Source organism: Chaetodon trifascialis, chromosome 15 (assembly GCF_039877785.1).
Source record: "Chaetodon trifascialis isolate fChaTrf1 chromosome 15, fChaTrf1.hap1, whole genome shotgun sequence".
Lineage (NCBI taxonomy): Eukaryota > Metazoa > Chordata > Actinopteri > Chaetodontiformes > Chaetodontidae > Chaetodon > Chaetodon trifascialis.
Genome location: NC_092070.1, coordinates 19,223,423 through 19,238,950, shown reverse-complemented (window position 1 = coordinate 19,238,950; position 15,528 = coordinate 19,223,423). Strand labels below are relative to the sequence as shown.

At 41.0% G+C, this 15,528-nt stretch overlaps 1 protein-coding gene across 1 annotated transcript in view; it reads right to left on the bottom strand.

Moving 5' to 3' along the window:
* The window catches only part of hs3st4 (heparan sulfate (glucosamine) 3-O-sulfotransferase 4), a 73,629-nt gene extending 59,839 nt beyond the window's left edge, over positions 1–13,790 (bottom strand). The window contains exon 1 of the mRNA XM_070982065.1: positions 12,472–13,790. Within this exon, the coding sequence (XP_070838166.1) occupies positions 12,472–13,067 (596 nt within the window). The 5' untranslated portion in view covers positions 13,068–13,790. The remainder of the gene's footprint in view (positions 1–12,471) is intronic.
* Positions 13,791–15,528: the final 1,738 nt, after the last annotated feature.

Sequence of the window (15,528 nt, the reverse complement as noted above, 5' to 3'; positions counted from 1 at the left end):
ATTTTCCTTACGAATTTCTGATGTCAGTCGTTCATTTCAAATCTTCTTCAATGCAGCATGATGTTTGTTTTCTAAATTATGGCCTCATTTAAAGTAAAGTAGACAATAAGCACAGTATGATTTAGGGTGTCACCACCCTGTGTTTGACATGATCAAACACAGGGTCGTCTTCGCCTCTATCCCGCGTGGACAGCAGTCCGTATCCTCCCCAGCAGTATCGAAACATTTTGAATGTTACCCAGCCCGAACCAGGCCAGCCCCCACTAACTTCTCCCCATTAGCCCTGGGGCAGCACTAACACTGCATTATGAGCACTATTTCAATTAAAAATGTTACCAATTTTTTCCCATGCCCCAATCATAATTCATTGCTGATTTTATAGTGTGTGTGGTTGTGTGCTGCATTATGCATAAAAAACAATATATCACCCATATCAACAGCCCCACAAGGGAAGAGTTGACTTCATGGTTGAGAGAAGGTAACAACCTTATTAGAAAGGCAGAACACGTCAACTCTCTCCTAAATCTCTAATGCCAATAATCCAAATTATCCAGGGAAAACAATCACCTCCTGATACAGCCATTAGCAATTAGCATAATCCCTAAAAGCGTCCTTTTGAATTTCACTGGCTTAATCCAAGTCTCAGTGGAGTTTGGCATATGCCACAGCTTGTGTTAATGACTTCCAACATACCAAACACACTGAGAGTGCTGGTGGCAGAGACATCAGCAGTACTGTTTGTTTCACCGCAGAGTTATGAAATCAGGATTTTACTGATTGAAAAATTTCCTCTTCAAAAAGTGGCCGTCAATCCAGCACGCCGGCGTCTCAACTGTATGTAAGAAGTGTGTTGAGTGCAGTTTACACATCTAATACTCCTCATACATTGTTTCACAGTGTGCTAAAATTATTCGGAATACCCCATGGTGATTTGAGAGAGAGAGAAAGAGCATGAATAAGTAAACAACATAAAGCGATGAGAAACTTCAAAGGCGATGGGACAATCACAGCAAACAAGATCCTGGAAGCCAATGAATGTGTTTGTCTTTGTCTGTGACAGTGACTCAGGGGTGTAAACAGAGGAATTAGCTCGCACCTCCGGAGTCTCAACACATCACACAGCCATAATTGAATTAAGTCTGTCAGGTTGTTGCTGAACTGTAGATTCTGTGAAGAGCACGAGATGCATTCGGCTCCAAAGATCACCTCAATAAATGGCCTTAAGATTTCATTTCCACCAAATGCTTGAAAAGAAAAAAAGGCTAACGAGAATTGTGAAAAATGGCTGAAATAGCATTTTTGTTTGACAGCCTGCGTTAGATGCTAATTTCTGTCCTTTCACAAAAAATCCATGGTTTCCATGATGGGAAAAAAAGCCATACACTGCATATGTCTACTGCATAATTGTCATATGATAATGCTGCCTATACTAGTGGGAGAAGCCAACATTTTCATCTTTCCCCCCTCCCCTCATCCCTCAGCATAACACACAACGGAAGCACATCAGCTCATGGACACACATTTGAAACATACTCCCAGCAGTCCCTGTATCTTGGCTTCATGACCATTCCTGTCAGGGTTTTCCCTTTGACTGAACAAATGCATCAGCTTGTGTCATGAGACCACATCCCTCGCAGCCAATAAGGAGCATGAGCAGCGCAAGTGCTCCAGGAGATGTGGAAGGAAAATTGGAATCTTGACAAGTATGATTGACATGCGTATTTGTCCCAAGGTAGTCTTATTTGCAGAGATTTAAAGACGTCTGTAAACCAGCATTCTGCAGAACAGAATCATTGTTCCTCCAGACTAGAAGCACATCACAGCAATTCTGTTGCATGCAAATCATCTTTTTGGAGAAACGAATCCCTTTGAGTATAAAATGACTTCAGCTTATACTTTATTTTGGGTCCGAAATAAATAATTTAACAGACGAAGCTATGTCTTTCATTTTGAGACAATCTGTCCGTGTTGTGGAACAAAAAACACAAGCCTAAGTCCTCCCTTCCATCCCAGCAACAACGCTGGAGATGGCTGCTCTGAACTTTATCTGCCTCGTTTGATGGACACAAAAATAAAGTGGATATGAGCCCTGATGGTGAACCATAACCCACGGCCACCTCATCGCAATGGGAGGGGGGAAAAAAACAGCGAATTAAATTCTAACCATAAGTAAAATAGACTTCCACTTGAAAGCATCAGAGTGTAGCTACAGCAGGGCAAGAGAAAGAGATGAATGTGTGTGTGAGTGTGTGAGAGAGAGGAGGAATGTGCATGAATCCTGAACAGGACCAAAGGCAGGATGAAATTGGCTATACCCATTAACTGCTCAAGAGTTTTTTTTTTTTTTCCTCCTTATGCAAAAAGGATGGAGCAGTATTACTTCTTCCATAATTCCCATGTTACAATAGAGATCGCTCGAATAAGATCAAACCAATCTGTAATCCTGGAATGGAATGAAAAAAGAGGCTCTATTCAGCCAAAACAAAACACCAGTGAAAGGGAAAACCTGCTGAAAGGTAATTCAGCACTGTGCTCTGTACAGTATGTGTTGATCTGCCGTATTAGGATATCCGCTGCAGAAAATATGAAACCTGGAGAATAGTGCTGTAGTGGTTGTACTAATTAGCTGTGCTGAAATAGTTGCAGCTTTGTGGCTGTACTTGTTGAAATTCAAATCTGCAGTGTATTACAAAAGGAAAACTTCACCTGAGATTTCAATAATTCATAGCCCAATAATGCTAATAAATTCTGTAAAATATATGATGGTCCATCTGCAGACAATGGCATTTAATTGGGAAAGTGATTCTTGTGCAACTCTGTCCCCTTACAAATTTGTACATTCATACAACTCATTTGTAAGAGCAAGCATGTTTATACTGCCTGAATAACATATTTAGGTCCATAATAAGGAAATGTTTTTAATGAGTTGCAAAAACAATGCAATCATTTTCCTCCATTATCCACTTGTTGCTATGCAACTGGAAAAGCAAACACTGAATTAAATGACTTGACGTGACCATCTTTAGCCATTTCCCTAGCCTTAAAGGAATAGTTTGATATTTCCAGAAAAATGCTTATGTGCATTGTTTCTGTGAGTTAGATGAGATGTTTAGCACCACTCTCATGTCTGTCCACGAAATATCTAGCTGGAGCCAGATGCTAGTTTAGTAACCTTAGCAGAAATACTATAAACGGGGTGAAACAGTTAGCCTGTTCTGTTAAAATCTGCCAACCAACATCTGTAAAGCTCACTAACAATGTATATCTCAGTTGTTTAATTCATATGAAACTGAAGCCAAGGCGTGAACTGGCACATAAGGTGCTTTGAAATGACGATTTGTTGTGCATACGCTGTTTTTTGTATGAATTAACACATGCAAATGTAATGTTGTAAATGTATGTAGAGCTTTTGAGGTGCTACTAGGAGGATTTCATATATTTTTAATGCTGGATCATAAAATGTGGTGGACATGGTCCATGAGACTAGGAACATTTCCTGTTGTTTATTTATTTATTTTTCTCTGGTCTATTGACACAAATGTTTGTGTCATGTACACTCATACTATAAACCATTAGAAAGTTTAGATTCCCGTGAATCGTTTGATGCAAACCATTTCAAGAAACAATCACAACAGGAGGCACAATAAATGCTAACAACGGGGAAATAACCGTTTTTAAAATTTTAAATTTTAAAATCGAGCCAATCACAGCCAGTTTTGAAGATGACTGATGCTTTGAACAGCCAGTGAAATTCTAAAGATGCCAATATGCCACTACAGTGACTTATTTACAGCCTCAGCACCTCAAATCAAGGATTTCAGTGATAGTAGAGATATTACACACAATTTTAAGTGATAAATGATAGGGTAGGCTTCATGCTGTGGTCCCAATGTGTTTTAATAAGTCATCCCAGATAAAGTATATGTGCAAGCCTCTATTTGCAAAAAAAAATGTTATGTATGTTCAAACTTCTTTTACTCAGTGCCAGTAGCACTTACAGTGAATCTGACTGCTGGGGATAAAAGTTCAGAATATTACCTTTCAAAAGAGACCAAAACCATGCACGTACTCCATAGTTCACTTTGGGTATGCCTTGGACAGGCGTTTTAGGCTTATTTTTATTGGAATGGTAAAGAGACTGTTTGGCCAATATTCACTCATGCACAGACGTCCAAAAGCCAGGATTATGGTAGAATCATACAGGGATATTAATAACCAGGTTTTTTACATTCCATTTCATAGATATGGACTCATGTGCATGTAAAGATACAACAGTGACCAGAAGCTCAGGGTAGATAAATAAAGTTGCATCTAAAATAAAACATGTTGAAATTATTGTAATTGTTATTAAGTATCAGAGTGAAAAAATAAATCCTCTTAAGGTTTGCAATGGATGTTTGGCAGCAACAGGAACAACCGCAGCACATAAAAAATATATCCAACATACTTCTACTGAATAAATAAACACATAAATACATATGCATCAAACTTACAGCACATTAATGATTCATCTAACTTGATACAATGATGTATTTTCCCTACAAGGGGCCATTCACCATGCAACTGGAATTATATCAACTTCAAAATATGTGGATAGTTTTGAGATTACACAGGCACTCACTGGTCCTCCACCATTACACTTGACAATCAGCTGCGAGTTTGATCATCACTGAGGAGCTTTTTTACAACAAGGAGTCACTTCTTTCTCATGACGAAGATTACTTCATCATAAAATTGATTCAACAGTAGGCCTACTTGTCAATACATTGATTTATAAAGTACTGTGTGTGAGGTGGAGCAGGAGAATGAGGCTGCCCTTTCTGGCGAGTAGTATATAATGAGTAATTTTCTTTTGCTATGCTGAATCTAAAGAGATGCTCAAACAAGAAATAAACATGATTGCTCCTGTGGTAACTGGAACCTCAGAGCTCCATGATGCTTGGGAGTTTAATCAAGTGGAAAGAGGGCGGGCACTGAGAAAGACTGTACTGAAGCGGTCCACTCTCTTGACAGCGCAGGGGTATGCTGCTAATTAAAAAGTTTAATTCCACAACTGCAGCACTGGCATCAGAGCACTCAGAGGTGCGTCCTTGTGAGTCTTGGCACCGTCTTATCAGGCGTCGGCAGATTCTGCCATGGTGGGGAAGGCGCGGGACAGGGAGGCACTGCAGCAGCACACAGGCCCAGCTGGAAGGGATGGCATCCTGCCTGCTCGGGGATCTGGCCCACCTTGCTCTTTCCCATCTCCCCACTGAGTGGAGTCACAGGCTCCCAGTCAGGTGGCAAGAGTCAGGGGCTAAGCTGCCCATGGAGCAGCTGAGAGAGGGAAAGCAGGGCTAAACAAGGGATAAACGCTGGATTTAGACTTTCTGCTGCTGGGCTCGGCAGTGGATCCATGTCTCCATTACACACCTCCTGTCGCCGGGTCCTGTCTTACGACCGGAGGTTGCAGGTACACTAAAGCCTGTGCTGCAGTACACACTGTTCCTTCAGACATGATACATTGAATCAGACGTGATACAATGACACTGCCTCCCTGAATAGACTTTCATAATAAAAAAAAGTGAATTCTTCACAACACAGTGCAAAGAAAGGTTCCGTTTCTTTGATGAAATGAGGAGTGAATGCACTGTATTGTTCGACCTTGGTAGAGCTAAAAGTTTTGTAGGTGTGTAGGATCTATTGATTAGAGCGTATTACAACTCACACAAAGAGAAAAATCCTTGGAAATGGCAAGACTCATTCTGTGACATCCTTTTAAAAGGCCACATCTTATGAAGCGTCAAGAAAAGATGATTGAAAAAAGTCGAAAGTAAAATAGTTTCGGGGTATGCTGGAATAAAAACGGTGTCTACTGGGACTAATCACCACGGAGCTGGAAGCTATCGCCAACTCGTTTCTCAGCAGGGACGCAGCCCAGAAAGAATAAAATACTGCTCTAAAGATTTATAGGCACTTCCCCTCAACTTTTATTGCACATGGGGTTAAAGTGTCATTTTAATAACACAAAGATATTAGAGCTTGCAAACCTCAGTAGATCTTTGATTCTGGTTAGCTGATTTATCTTATGTATAAATATGTTCCAGGAGGGGATAAAGGATGTGCACATGCAGGCCTTTGCTGAGCTGGTAATTTTCTCAAATGTTGTCCAGAGATAAATGATAGGTGACTATCATAATCTTTTTGAATTACTGCAGCTTTCAAATTGATGAAAGTCACGAAACTCCTTCAAACTAAAGTTGTTTAGATTCCGACCCGCTGTTGCTTTGTCTTTTTTTTTTTTCTTAAAATACAGTATGCTTTTAATTTAGAGCTGCCAAGTCCCGACTGCGAGGCGATGATTTTGATAGATGATGTATTCACCTCATGAACAGGTGAGCTTGGCAATAAATCCTTTTAACACTGGGTCAAATCCACAGAGTCTGTGGTGAAACTGTGGTGTTACAGGAGGTGGTAGCTACAGTTTGCGAGCAGAAGCTGACAAAGTGATAAGTTATTCAGAATCGCTTTCATATGCAGGATCTACACTCCTGTACACAGGAGGGGCAAATGTTTCCTCAGACATGGCTATACTGGCTGTTCTTCTGGCTCCTATCATACCTATATACTCTTCGGGGCAGTTATTTGATGAAGTACAGTACATAAATCTATTTTATATCCTATTAAGTCTTGTACTCAGAACCTTTATGAGAGAAGTATAATTTATGGCTTCTGGCCAATTATTGTGGGGCTTGACATGAGCATAAAACTATATACAGAGTTGTTCATACACACAGATTAAATGTATGGGTAACTCATTTTAGAGGACTGTATTTCAACTCATTTTAGTGGATCTGAAGAGCAGTAAGGCGTGTTAAAGCACAAAGTGTGCATTTCTTCCCACATTTCATGTGAAGGGTGTGTATGTCGCCCTCTCAGATGATTTAATACAGTTTGTATTTAGCTACACGGTCACTTCATGGTGATTCAAAGCTGATTCCACAGGACTGTGTTAGTCACAAAAACAATAGTGCCACTAATATAGTTTATATTATTGTTGCATATTTTGCAAGACACACATGGTGTGTGGAGTCTGACTTTTTTCCATGTGGGTCTTTCAGGGAGTGGATGTCTTCATGTACTACACAAGATCCTGGAAAAATAGGGGTTAGGTTACATACAGACACAGAAAGACACGCACCAGAAGCACAGGACATAGAGACAGTGTTACTCTTATCATTGTTATTATTATTGTTATTATTAAATGATCATCATCATCTGCATAATTATGGAAACATGCATTGTACCCTCTAATGGTGTCACCAAATGGCAGCATGTATAGTGAGAACAGTAATGGAGTAAGGCAGCTCCCTTGTGCCGCCCAAAACAGATGTGAACACATGTTTCTCAGACACATGATCACCGAGACTGATGTCAAACATTCTCCCTTGGATGAATGTTTTAAACCAGATTAACACACAGCCAGAAAGACCAACCATCTGTTCAAGACGATTGATTGAGATGAAGTTGTTTCCACAGAGCAAAGTCTGTCTGTCAGTATGAGCACACAAGTAGTTTTATGCTGTATGTGAAGGAAAATGGATTGTGGGTTAAAGGAATATTATCGTGGTCACAATGCTAATTTCCTTTAGCGCAATTTCCAGTATGTGTTAGCATAGAGCTAAGGCACTAAGTGCTACACACACACGCACTTATGTATATTCAAATCAAGAATCAAATAGTCAATATACATATATATCATACTTAAGAGAATCTTTATTTATTTTTTTTTACCCTTGCAAACAATTAGTTCAACTTTGCACCTCTAGCGCATCCAGATACTGATCGTACCAAAGCTTTAAGTCAGAATACAACACATACTTTTCAATAACTTGAACCTAAGCTTTAGCTCATACATCAGTGAGCTGTTTGAGGACACATTCACGCTCCAGCATTTAAAATTACATAATTACATATTTGTCACATAATCCCATTATTACAAAAAATATTTCTCAACACAGTTGCTCCATACCAAGTTCTTTCAGTGTGAAGAAAGCGATTCTTCCTGTGAAGAGACTGATATAACTGCTCCCACTTTGCTGACTGTCCAGTTCACACATCAATGCAGAGCAGATTTCCATTGAGCCTCAGTAGATGAGAAACCTCATGCCTTCTGCTGTATTATTTGATCTGGTCACACATGCTTTTCAACTGGAATTAATCTGAAATGGACAATCTGACACTTTTCAGAATGGTGTTATTTTTAACAACGTGAGAAGTCTGGAACTGCCGCTGAGAGTGAAGAGCTTCAAATTTTTATATTTTCCTATTTTTTAGTGTATGAGTTTAACCATGTTTAAATCAGAAAATGTCTGCTCTGTCAACAAGATCCCATTGTAATCGATTATACCATGTTTTTCTACCACAGACGTCAACGGCAACATTTTGAGGATTATTCTCTGCTCTTTCTAGGTTCTTGCTCTGGCAGTCACTCCTTTCAAACCCTATTCATTAACACTAATGTAAACGCTATTTGTTTGGCATTTTGCAAGAATACCAAGCAGTCAACCTCTCTAATAAGCCTTAATTAGGCCAGTCCCCAAATTGTGCAAATTCCTGCTGAGAATGCTCACCCACAGCAGACATAAATCTTCGTATATGATCGATAATCAATGACATTCTCCAGCACAATTTATGAGGCACATTATCTTCCCACTAAAGTATGCGAGCGCTGGCACAGAGCTGGAGCAACATTTGCTGTATTGGTCATCATGCATCAAACGTTTCCTATTCCAGGTTGAGGCATGCTCAAGAGAACAGATAAGTTAAATCCTTGCGGTGGTGGCTCATCCTCTTTACTCAGAAATAGAGGCAACATTAGAAGCGCCAATTGGCTGTCGAAAGTCCTCTGTGTACGGTAATGATGGCACTACATTGCTAATTGCTTGTTCAAGTAAGCCCAAAACACACTGGAGAAACTGTCCAAGAGCGCTAAAAACAGGGAAGCAGCACCAATCACCAATCTGGGCCCATCTATGGAGGCTCATACCAGACCCACAATAAACTTGGAATCCTGATGTGAGCATTAGATATGTGCAGAATATTTTTATGAATATGCAACTCTGTGTTTATGCAGGAGGCTAAAACCATCTTTGTACCACATCCAGGAGTGATCACTGCAAGAAATACTTTACAGATTGAATTGAAACTCCAACAACCAAGTAGACAAATTAGAACAGAATGGCAGCGCAGTAAAGAGCATGATTGTATGCAAATTAAGCCATATAAAAGTCAGACTTTAGTACATGTTCAATTTTAGTAATATAAGTAATATGCTGTGGAGCAGAAAGCCTTCTTGAACTACTGACAACATCTTATCCTGTTTATTAATCGCAGACTGTAAAAATTGTGAGCGAGTCGACAAAATACTGTGGATCTTCACACCCAACAACAACACAGAGATTCGAACCTCACAGAGAATGTTTCTGTTGCAGTTTTGTCAAAATAAATGCATAAATACATTTATTTATCTGTTTATTTCAATTAACTTACAGCTTGATACAGCGTAGTCATTAGGATTAGTCTTCTATATAACACACACACGCATAACCTTTACACATAATAAACTGGCAACTTGCTGCCTGTATTTACTTCAGTGAGAGAGCACATAGGCTGTGGAATAGGAGGGGGCGTTCGCTGCTGCCTACATAAAAGAGCACATATTTCCTTTTTTTTCCACCACTGTCGTTGACATTTGACCATATCAAACATTGACCAGGATAATGATAACATCCTCGGTGGAGCTGATTCTTTATCATGCTTTGCCTATGTCATCGTAAAGTGTCAGCAAAAAGCATTCATTGTATAACTCCTTGACAGAGAGATGCATTTATCTAAATGAAACAGAAAGATGGCGACTAAATATTCAGGTGACATATATGAAAAATGTTCATAATTCTTCATATAACATTAAAGTCTGTTTACAGTCTTATTCAAGTGGACTAAACTTGCCTCCAGTGAACCAGACTGCGCTGCAGTGGTGAAAGCTCCAGGCGAGCCTGAATGAATCCACACCATATATTCTGACTTCATGGCAGGTTCTTTAATTCACAGCACAAAACTCAATGGAACTTTCCTTCATCCTGTTGTCTTTCCTCCAGAGCGTCACACAAAGAAACAAAGTGGCAGAAAAATAATCCCCAGAACACACACGCACAAACAGCAGCAACAACCCAAACACACCCACCCACAATTCTTCCTAAAGATCTCTACACCTGAATATGTGTAGGAGAAACTGTTTAGGGCAAATATTACCCTTCAGTACAAGCTTCTAGTGCAGTAACACAGAGTCATCATTGGATTCACTGTGCTGAGAACAGACTGAATGAGCATTTGAGTACATGTAAGCGCTTACAAGCTGCCTTTGGGTTACATCCTCTTAGTTTGTCTATCATATCCATCAAAACGTGGAGCAGGTGTTACTGAGACAGGCCCAAATTTATGAATCACATTTTATGAGTTTACTGGTCTCGTTCAACTACACCAATGTCAAATGGTTGCAAACATCTGTAACTGATCATAATTTCACTTCCATTAAGTGCACATTAGCCAGACCATCACAGACAGAGAGGAGAGAGGCAGTATAATGCAACATTTAGAAACAAACAAACAAACGTGGTCTGAATGAATTTTTGTATCAGTGTCTGAAATAGTATCTCAATTTGTGAGCGTTTTTACCCATTTAACAATTAACTTTGCACCCAGCAGTGCAAAATGTGGCCTGTGTGTTTATTTGCTTCCTGAATGCACCGTTCTAAGGTAAACATTATGCACAGGACAATGACAGCTTTAAAATTAAAGCTACTTTTGGGATTTTTTTTTTTTGGCTCAGGGGTCCTAAAACACACAAGCGCACTTGTTATTATTTATGTAAGCATGTCATCCTCCTGTCTAATGAGCCTTTCACCCGAAGCATAATGAAACAGCTTGCATTAACACAGTCTAAATGAACAGCCGAGAGCTCCCATGTCTATGCAGCAAGATGAAAGCAGATGCTCTGCAACCCGAACACCGGCGTGACACACCCAGGTTTCTTCAGAGAAACAGAAGGGACTTTGAGTCAGCGTCATTCTCGTCAGCTCATTGACTCCAATAAAAAGTCTTGAATTCCCCTGGTCAAACATCATCATGAGTGAAAAACATCTAACCGAGCCATGACCGACTGACCATGAATGAACCCTCAAATTGATTTTTTTCTCCCATAAACATGGCAGTGATAAACAGGCTAATAAACCTGGACTCAGAGTGAATGTCAGCCATCACACACATCACACAATCACACTGTTTTGAGAAGCAGCTGCAAAACAGAGACAAAAGCTGTTTGAAAAACAGCACCATCACATGTTGGATTGTATGCAGTTTAAGTAGAAGAGGCCTGGTACTTAAATGTTCTGTTAATAAGGAGGAGAGAGTACTAACTGACTCTGAGACCAAAACAACAGGAAAGACTTTATTAGTTTTCCTTTAAATACTTCCACAAAATGTGCTCCTGCAGAACTGTTTCCTGTTTAAATCATGACTATATGTGTGCCTGTGTATATCAGGACATGAAACTGAGGTATAATGAACTGAATAATAAGCAATTTCACTTTGTTAACGTCAAAAATGGCATCGAGGCATGACAAACATTACCTTAAGTATTCACTATGAGCATCACATGATTATTATCTCACTGTGTGTTGTGTATTTCATCTTCACCAGGGGATACAGGAAGCAGCCTGAAGCGCACAGCGGCTCTGTCAAAACACTTTGCCAGAAAAGTGAAATTAAAAAACGTAAAATGAAATAATGAAATCCTAAAATTATGAAGTGACATCGCTCTGCGTGTGTCACCCTGGTGAAGGTCTAAACTTCAGCTGAGGATCACCTGATGAATGACAGGCAGACCTGTGGTACAGTGTCAGTCCCTTTACAGAAAAGAGCATCTGATCAAGAACACCTTTTATCATTAAATGGAGTTCAGTCAGTAGATCATACAACTCCCAGTTACTGGTAAATTCTGTTAAAGGACCATTCTGCCAATTTCTGCAAAATCATACATGCAACTGCTTTGCAGTGGCTTCTCTTCTATCAATTCCAGAGGCTTTTCCTTCTGTCACTATAGCCTAAATAAAAACTCAGCGTGCAGAGACTTGAAACTTGCTGGAGTGAGATAATCCATCACACATAATCCAATCCACAGTGACCAAAAAAGGCCGAGTTTATTTTTATCAGGAGCAAAAGTTGGCTTATGATAATGGAAAGTGGCTGAAAGGGCAGAGTGGAAAGTTTACAGTCGGATCTCGAGCAGGTTTGAAGTCTCTTGCAAATTGATTTTTCTTAACCTCCCACAAATGAAGGAAGATTTTCAGGAGGCCTGAAGTGTGCGCGATTAGGAATAAAGTGGGCCAAAACAAACCACTGGCGCTAGATCAGACTGAAACGGGAACTCACCGGTACCAGTCCAGCCCCTTCTCGTAGTTCCTGTCAAAGAAATGTGGCTCATTTCCAACAGCTCTGACGTCCGGGTGCACCCTGAGAGCCTCCAGCAGGGCTCTGGTCCCCCCTTTCTTCACCCCGATGATGATGGCTTGGGGAAGTTTCTTCTCTCCGTAATCCATGGTGCAGTTCACCCTGAGTTCGCTGTCCGTGGTGCTGAATTCCTGGTGCTCCCTCTCCAGCGCGGTGGTGCGATACGCCGCCGCAGATTTAGTTGGAGACGCCTGGGTCCTAATCCACTCCATCGTCCTCTCTTCGGCCTCGGCATGATCCTTCACGGCGGGGACCGCGGTGGTTCTCTCGGCCTCGGTGAATTCGGCTAAACCCTGGGAAGCGGAATAAAGTTTCTCCCTCAATGTCACAAAAGTTGTCTCCTCCGTCACCAGCCTCCCTTGATACACGTAGTTCTCTTGCAGGGGGAACTGCAGCGAGTTGTAGCAGCTCATCAAGCTATAGAACAAGTAGGTGACAGAGAGGGAGAGGGTGAACATGAATAAGATTTTCCGGGGCACTTTAGAGGTGAAAACCGAAGTGCTGGACCAAAATGCCATCTCTGATAGCAGTGATCCTCTCAGAGAAGTGGCCAGACATGTTTCCACCCCGAGTCTTGCATGGACAAAATCAACAGCAATAATCAGTCACTATCAGCGCTGCTCCAGCTAAAAAGCGTGAAGCTGGACCAAACCAACCCAATCCAACCAAATCGCATATTTATAAGGATAGCGGGGAAATAGATCGTTAAAATTCCGGAAGAATATCGCGTCCCTTTTCTTGTGTATCGATTTCTTATTTCAAGGCTGACAGACAATGTCACAATTTATTGGACTGAACTTGCAGATTTGAGAGGCTGGAGGTCTGGCGTCCTTCCAAATGAGCAGCCTGGCTTGAACTGGACAGAGTATAATGAACGAAATCCTGGCATTTTATGAAGAGGAAGGGAAGGAAAGGGCAAACAGATAAAGAAAATGAGCAGCGGAGTGTTTAAAGTAGCCTTCTTCTCATCAGCCCGAAGTCCAGTCCAGTCTGCGATAGAAGAGTGGATTCACATCCATCCAGGCAGCCCACAAATCCACTGAATCTGTCCAACAAGAGACGACTGGGCGCACAATCCTTTCCGCTTCCCCCTCTCATTTACTTTTCTAGTAGAAAGTCGGCAGCCTTAGCACAAAGGCATCCAGTCCTCCCACTGACTGCCAGGCTGCTGCTCGCCGTCCTTGCGCCTTCTCAGATTGGTGGGCTCCTCCGATGTGCGCATCGGCTTGGTGAGCTCATCTGAAGTGAAGCACCGTGGAGCCACACGGCACAACTAGTGTGTACACCCACTTTTTCCTCTATTCGTGCGCAAGTAGGGCTCTAAACGTCAGATTTCCTTATCTGAGACGGTCGGGTGGAAAGCTGCTTCCCCTCCTTCATGTGGCCACTAGCAGGGAAACGAATCGCAGTGCCGGAATATGTGGGATCTTATTGCATTGTGAATTGTTTCATACTGTATAAAGTTCACTATAAAACTCCATCTCTCAAAGATTATTTTGATTGAGATTACATTTTACAGAAAGCTCATGTCTGCACCCTGCTGGTTTTCTGTGGAGAATTGCATAAGTTCGTTTAGAAAAAGAGAGAAAAAGAAGTTCATCCCGAGAAATATGTGAGCAGGTAGTATGAATCAAAGTGGATAATTAGCAGCACTGTGTTCTGAATTGAAATGAGTCATCGGGGGTGTAGTTCTCTACATATTTCTAAATGCAAGAGAGCACATACAGAAAAAAATCCTGTGTTCTGCATTATGCTGAGGACGAGAATGCTGCTTAGGCGTATTATACACTGAATTTATTATACATGGGTGCAGACTGTAATTACTGATGAGAATATTCACTAGACCTTAACTTGTACACTTTGTTGCCGCAATATGAGGATTTAAAATTGCATGCCACTGAAATGTCTCCCTGTATTAGTGAAACTCATTCATCACACACCTCCAACACACCAGGCGAGCCAGCGTCACACTAAGTACTGGGTCACAAATCATTTGCAACGCCTGGCTCTCATAACAGCAAGCCGCTGTTGTATGCAAAGTTTGAAATGTGAGAAATATCTGTGTGCATGTGTTGCTTGAGCAAATTTGTCTCCTCTAGCTGTCTGCAGCCGGCTCAGCATGCAGAGGTGACACGGTCATTTTATTATAGTGTTGTATTGAGTGTTGCAGTGTTGCTAAAGGGCAGCAATATTGCAAGGGAGCTCTTTTGCATTCAGCCAGCGCATTTATACCGAAAAATCTATCCCAACCAATGAGAGCTTCCAATACAGACAGCAAACATCTTCACATTTCTGACTTTCCTAACACATAGTCAAGATTTTTGAACCCAGTGGAATACATATACTTTTACTGTTTTGTCCACTCTCTCCGCTCTCAAGGCGTCGTTTTCGGAGATAGCAGGCAGCTGTTTTCATGGAAAAACCTACGATACAAATACCTGCTCAGCACCAGATGGCAAACACACACAATTAGCGACTAGCTGGTGAACACAGAGGAGCTGGAGTTGGTGGAGACCAAAACCAGAGCTAAAACAGAGGAAACATTCAGAAAGATAATTTCAAATAAATGACGGTGTTGCTCTGTAACTGCTGGATTGTAAATAAACAGCTGTTTGCTAACAAGTTAACAACTTAAAGGTGATGATATCGTTAGCCTCGTAGCATAATTGCCTAAGTCATATTTTAAGGTTTTTCGGGCGATAAGGCAGGATGAAGCAGCAGTGTCAAGAGAGTGGAGTTAGGCAGATATCTCAATTTGGCCAAAAAAAGGACTTAGGCAATTATGCTATGAGGCTAACGATATGTCAGTTTCACAACCTCTTTTTCATTGACCTTAGTGGCAGAAAAATCACATATTGCATGTTGCTCCTCTGACTTATAGTGTGTTACGGTTATTTTATGTAGGGATGCCAGTAATTTGTATTTTTATGGCTAAATATGAGATACCTTATATCTGTGTGAGATGCAGATGTCAAAGAA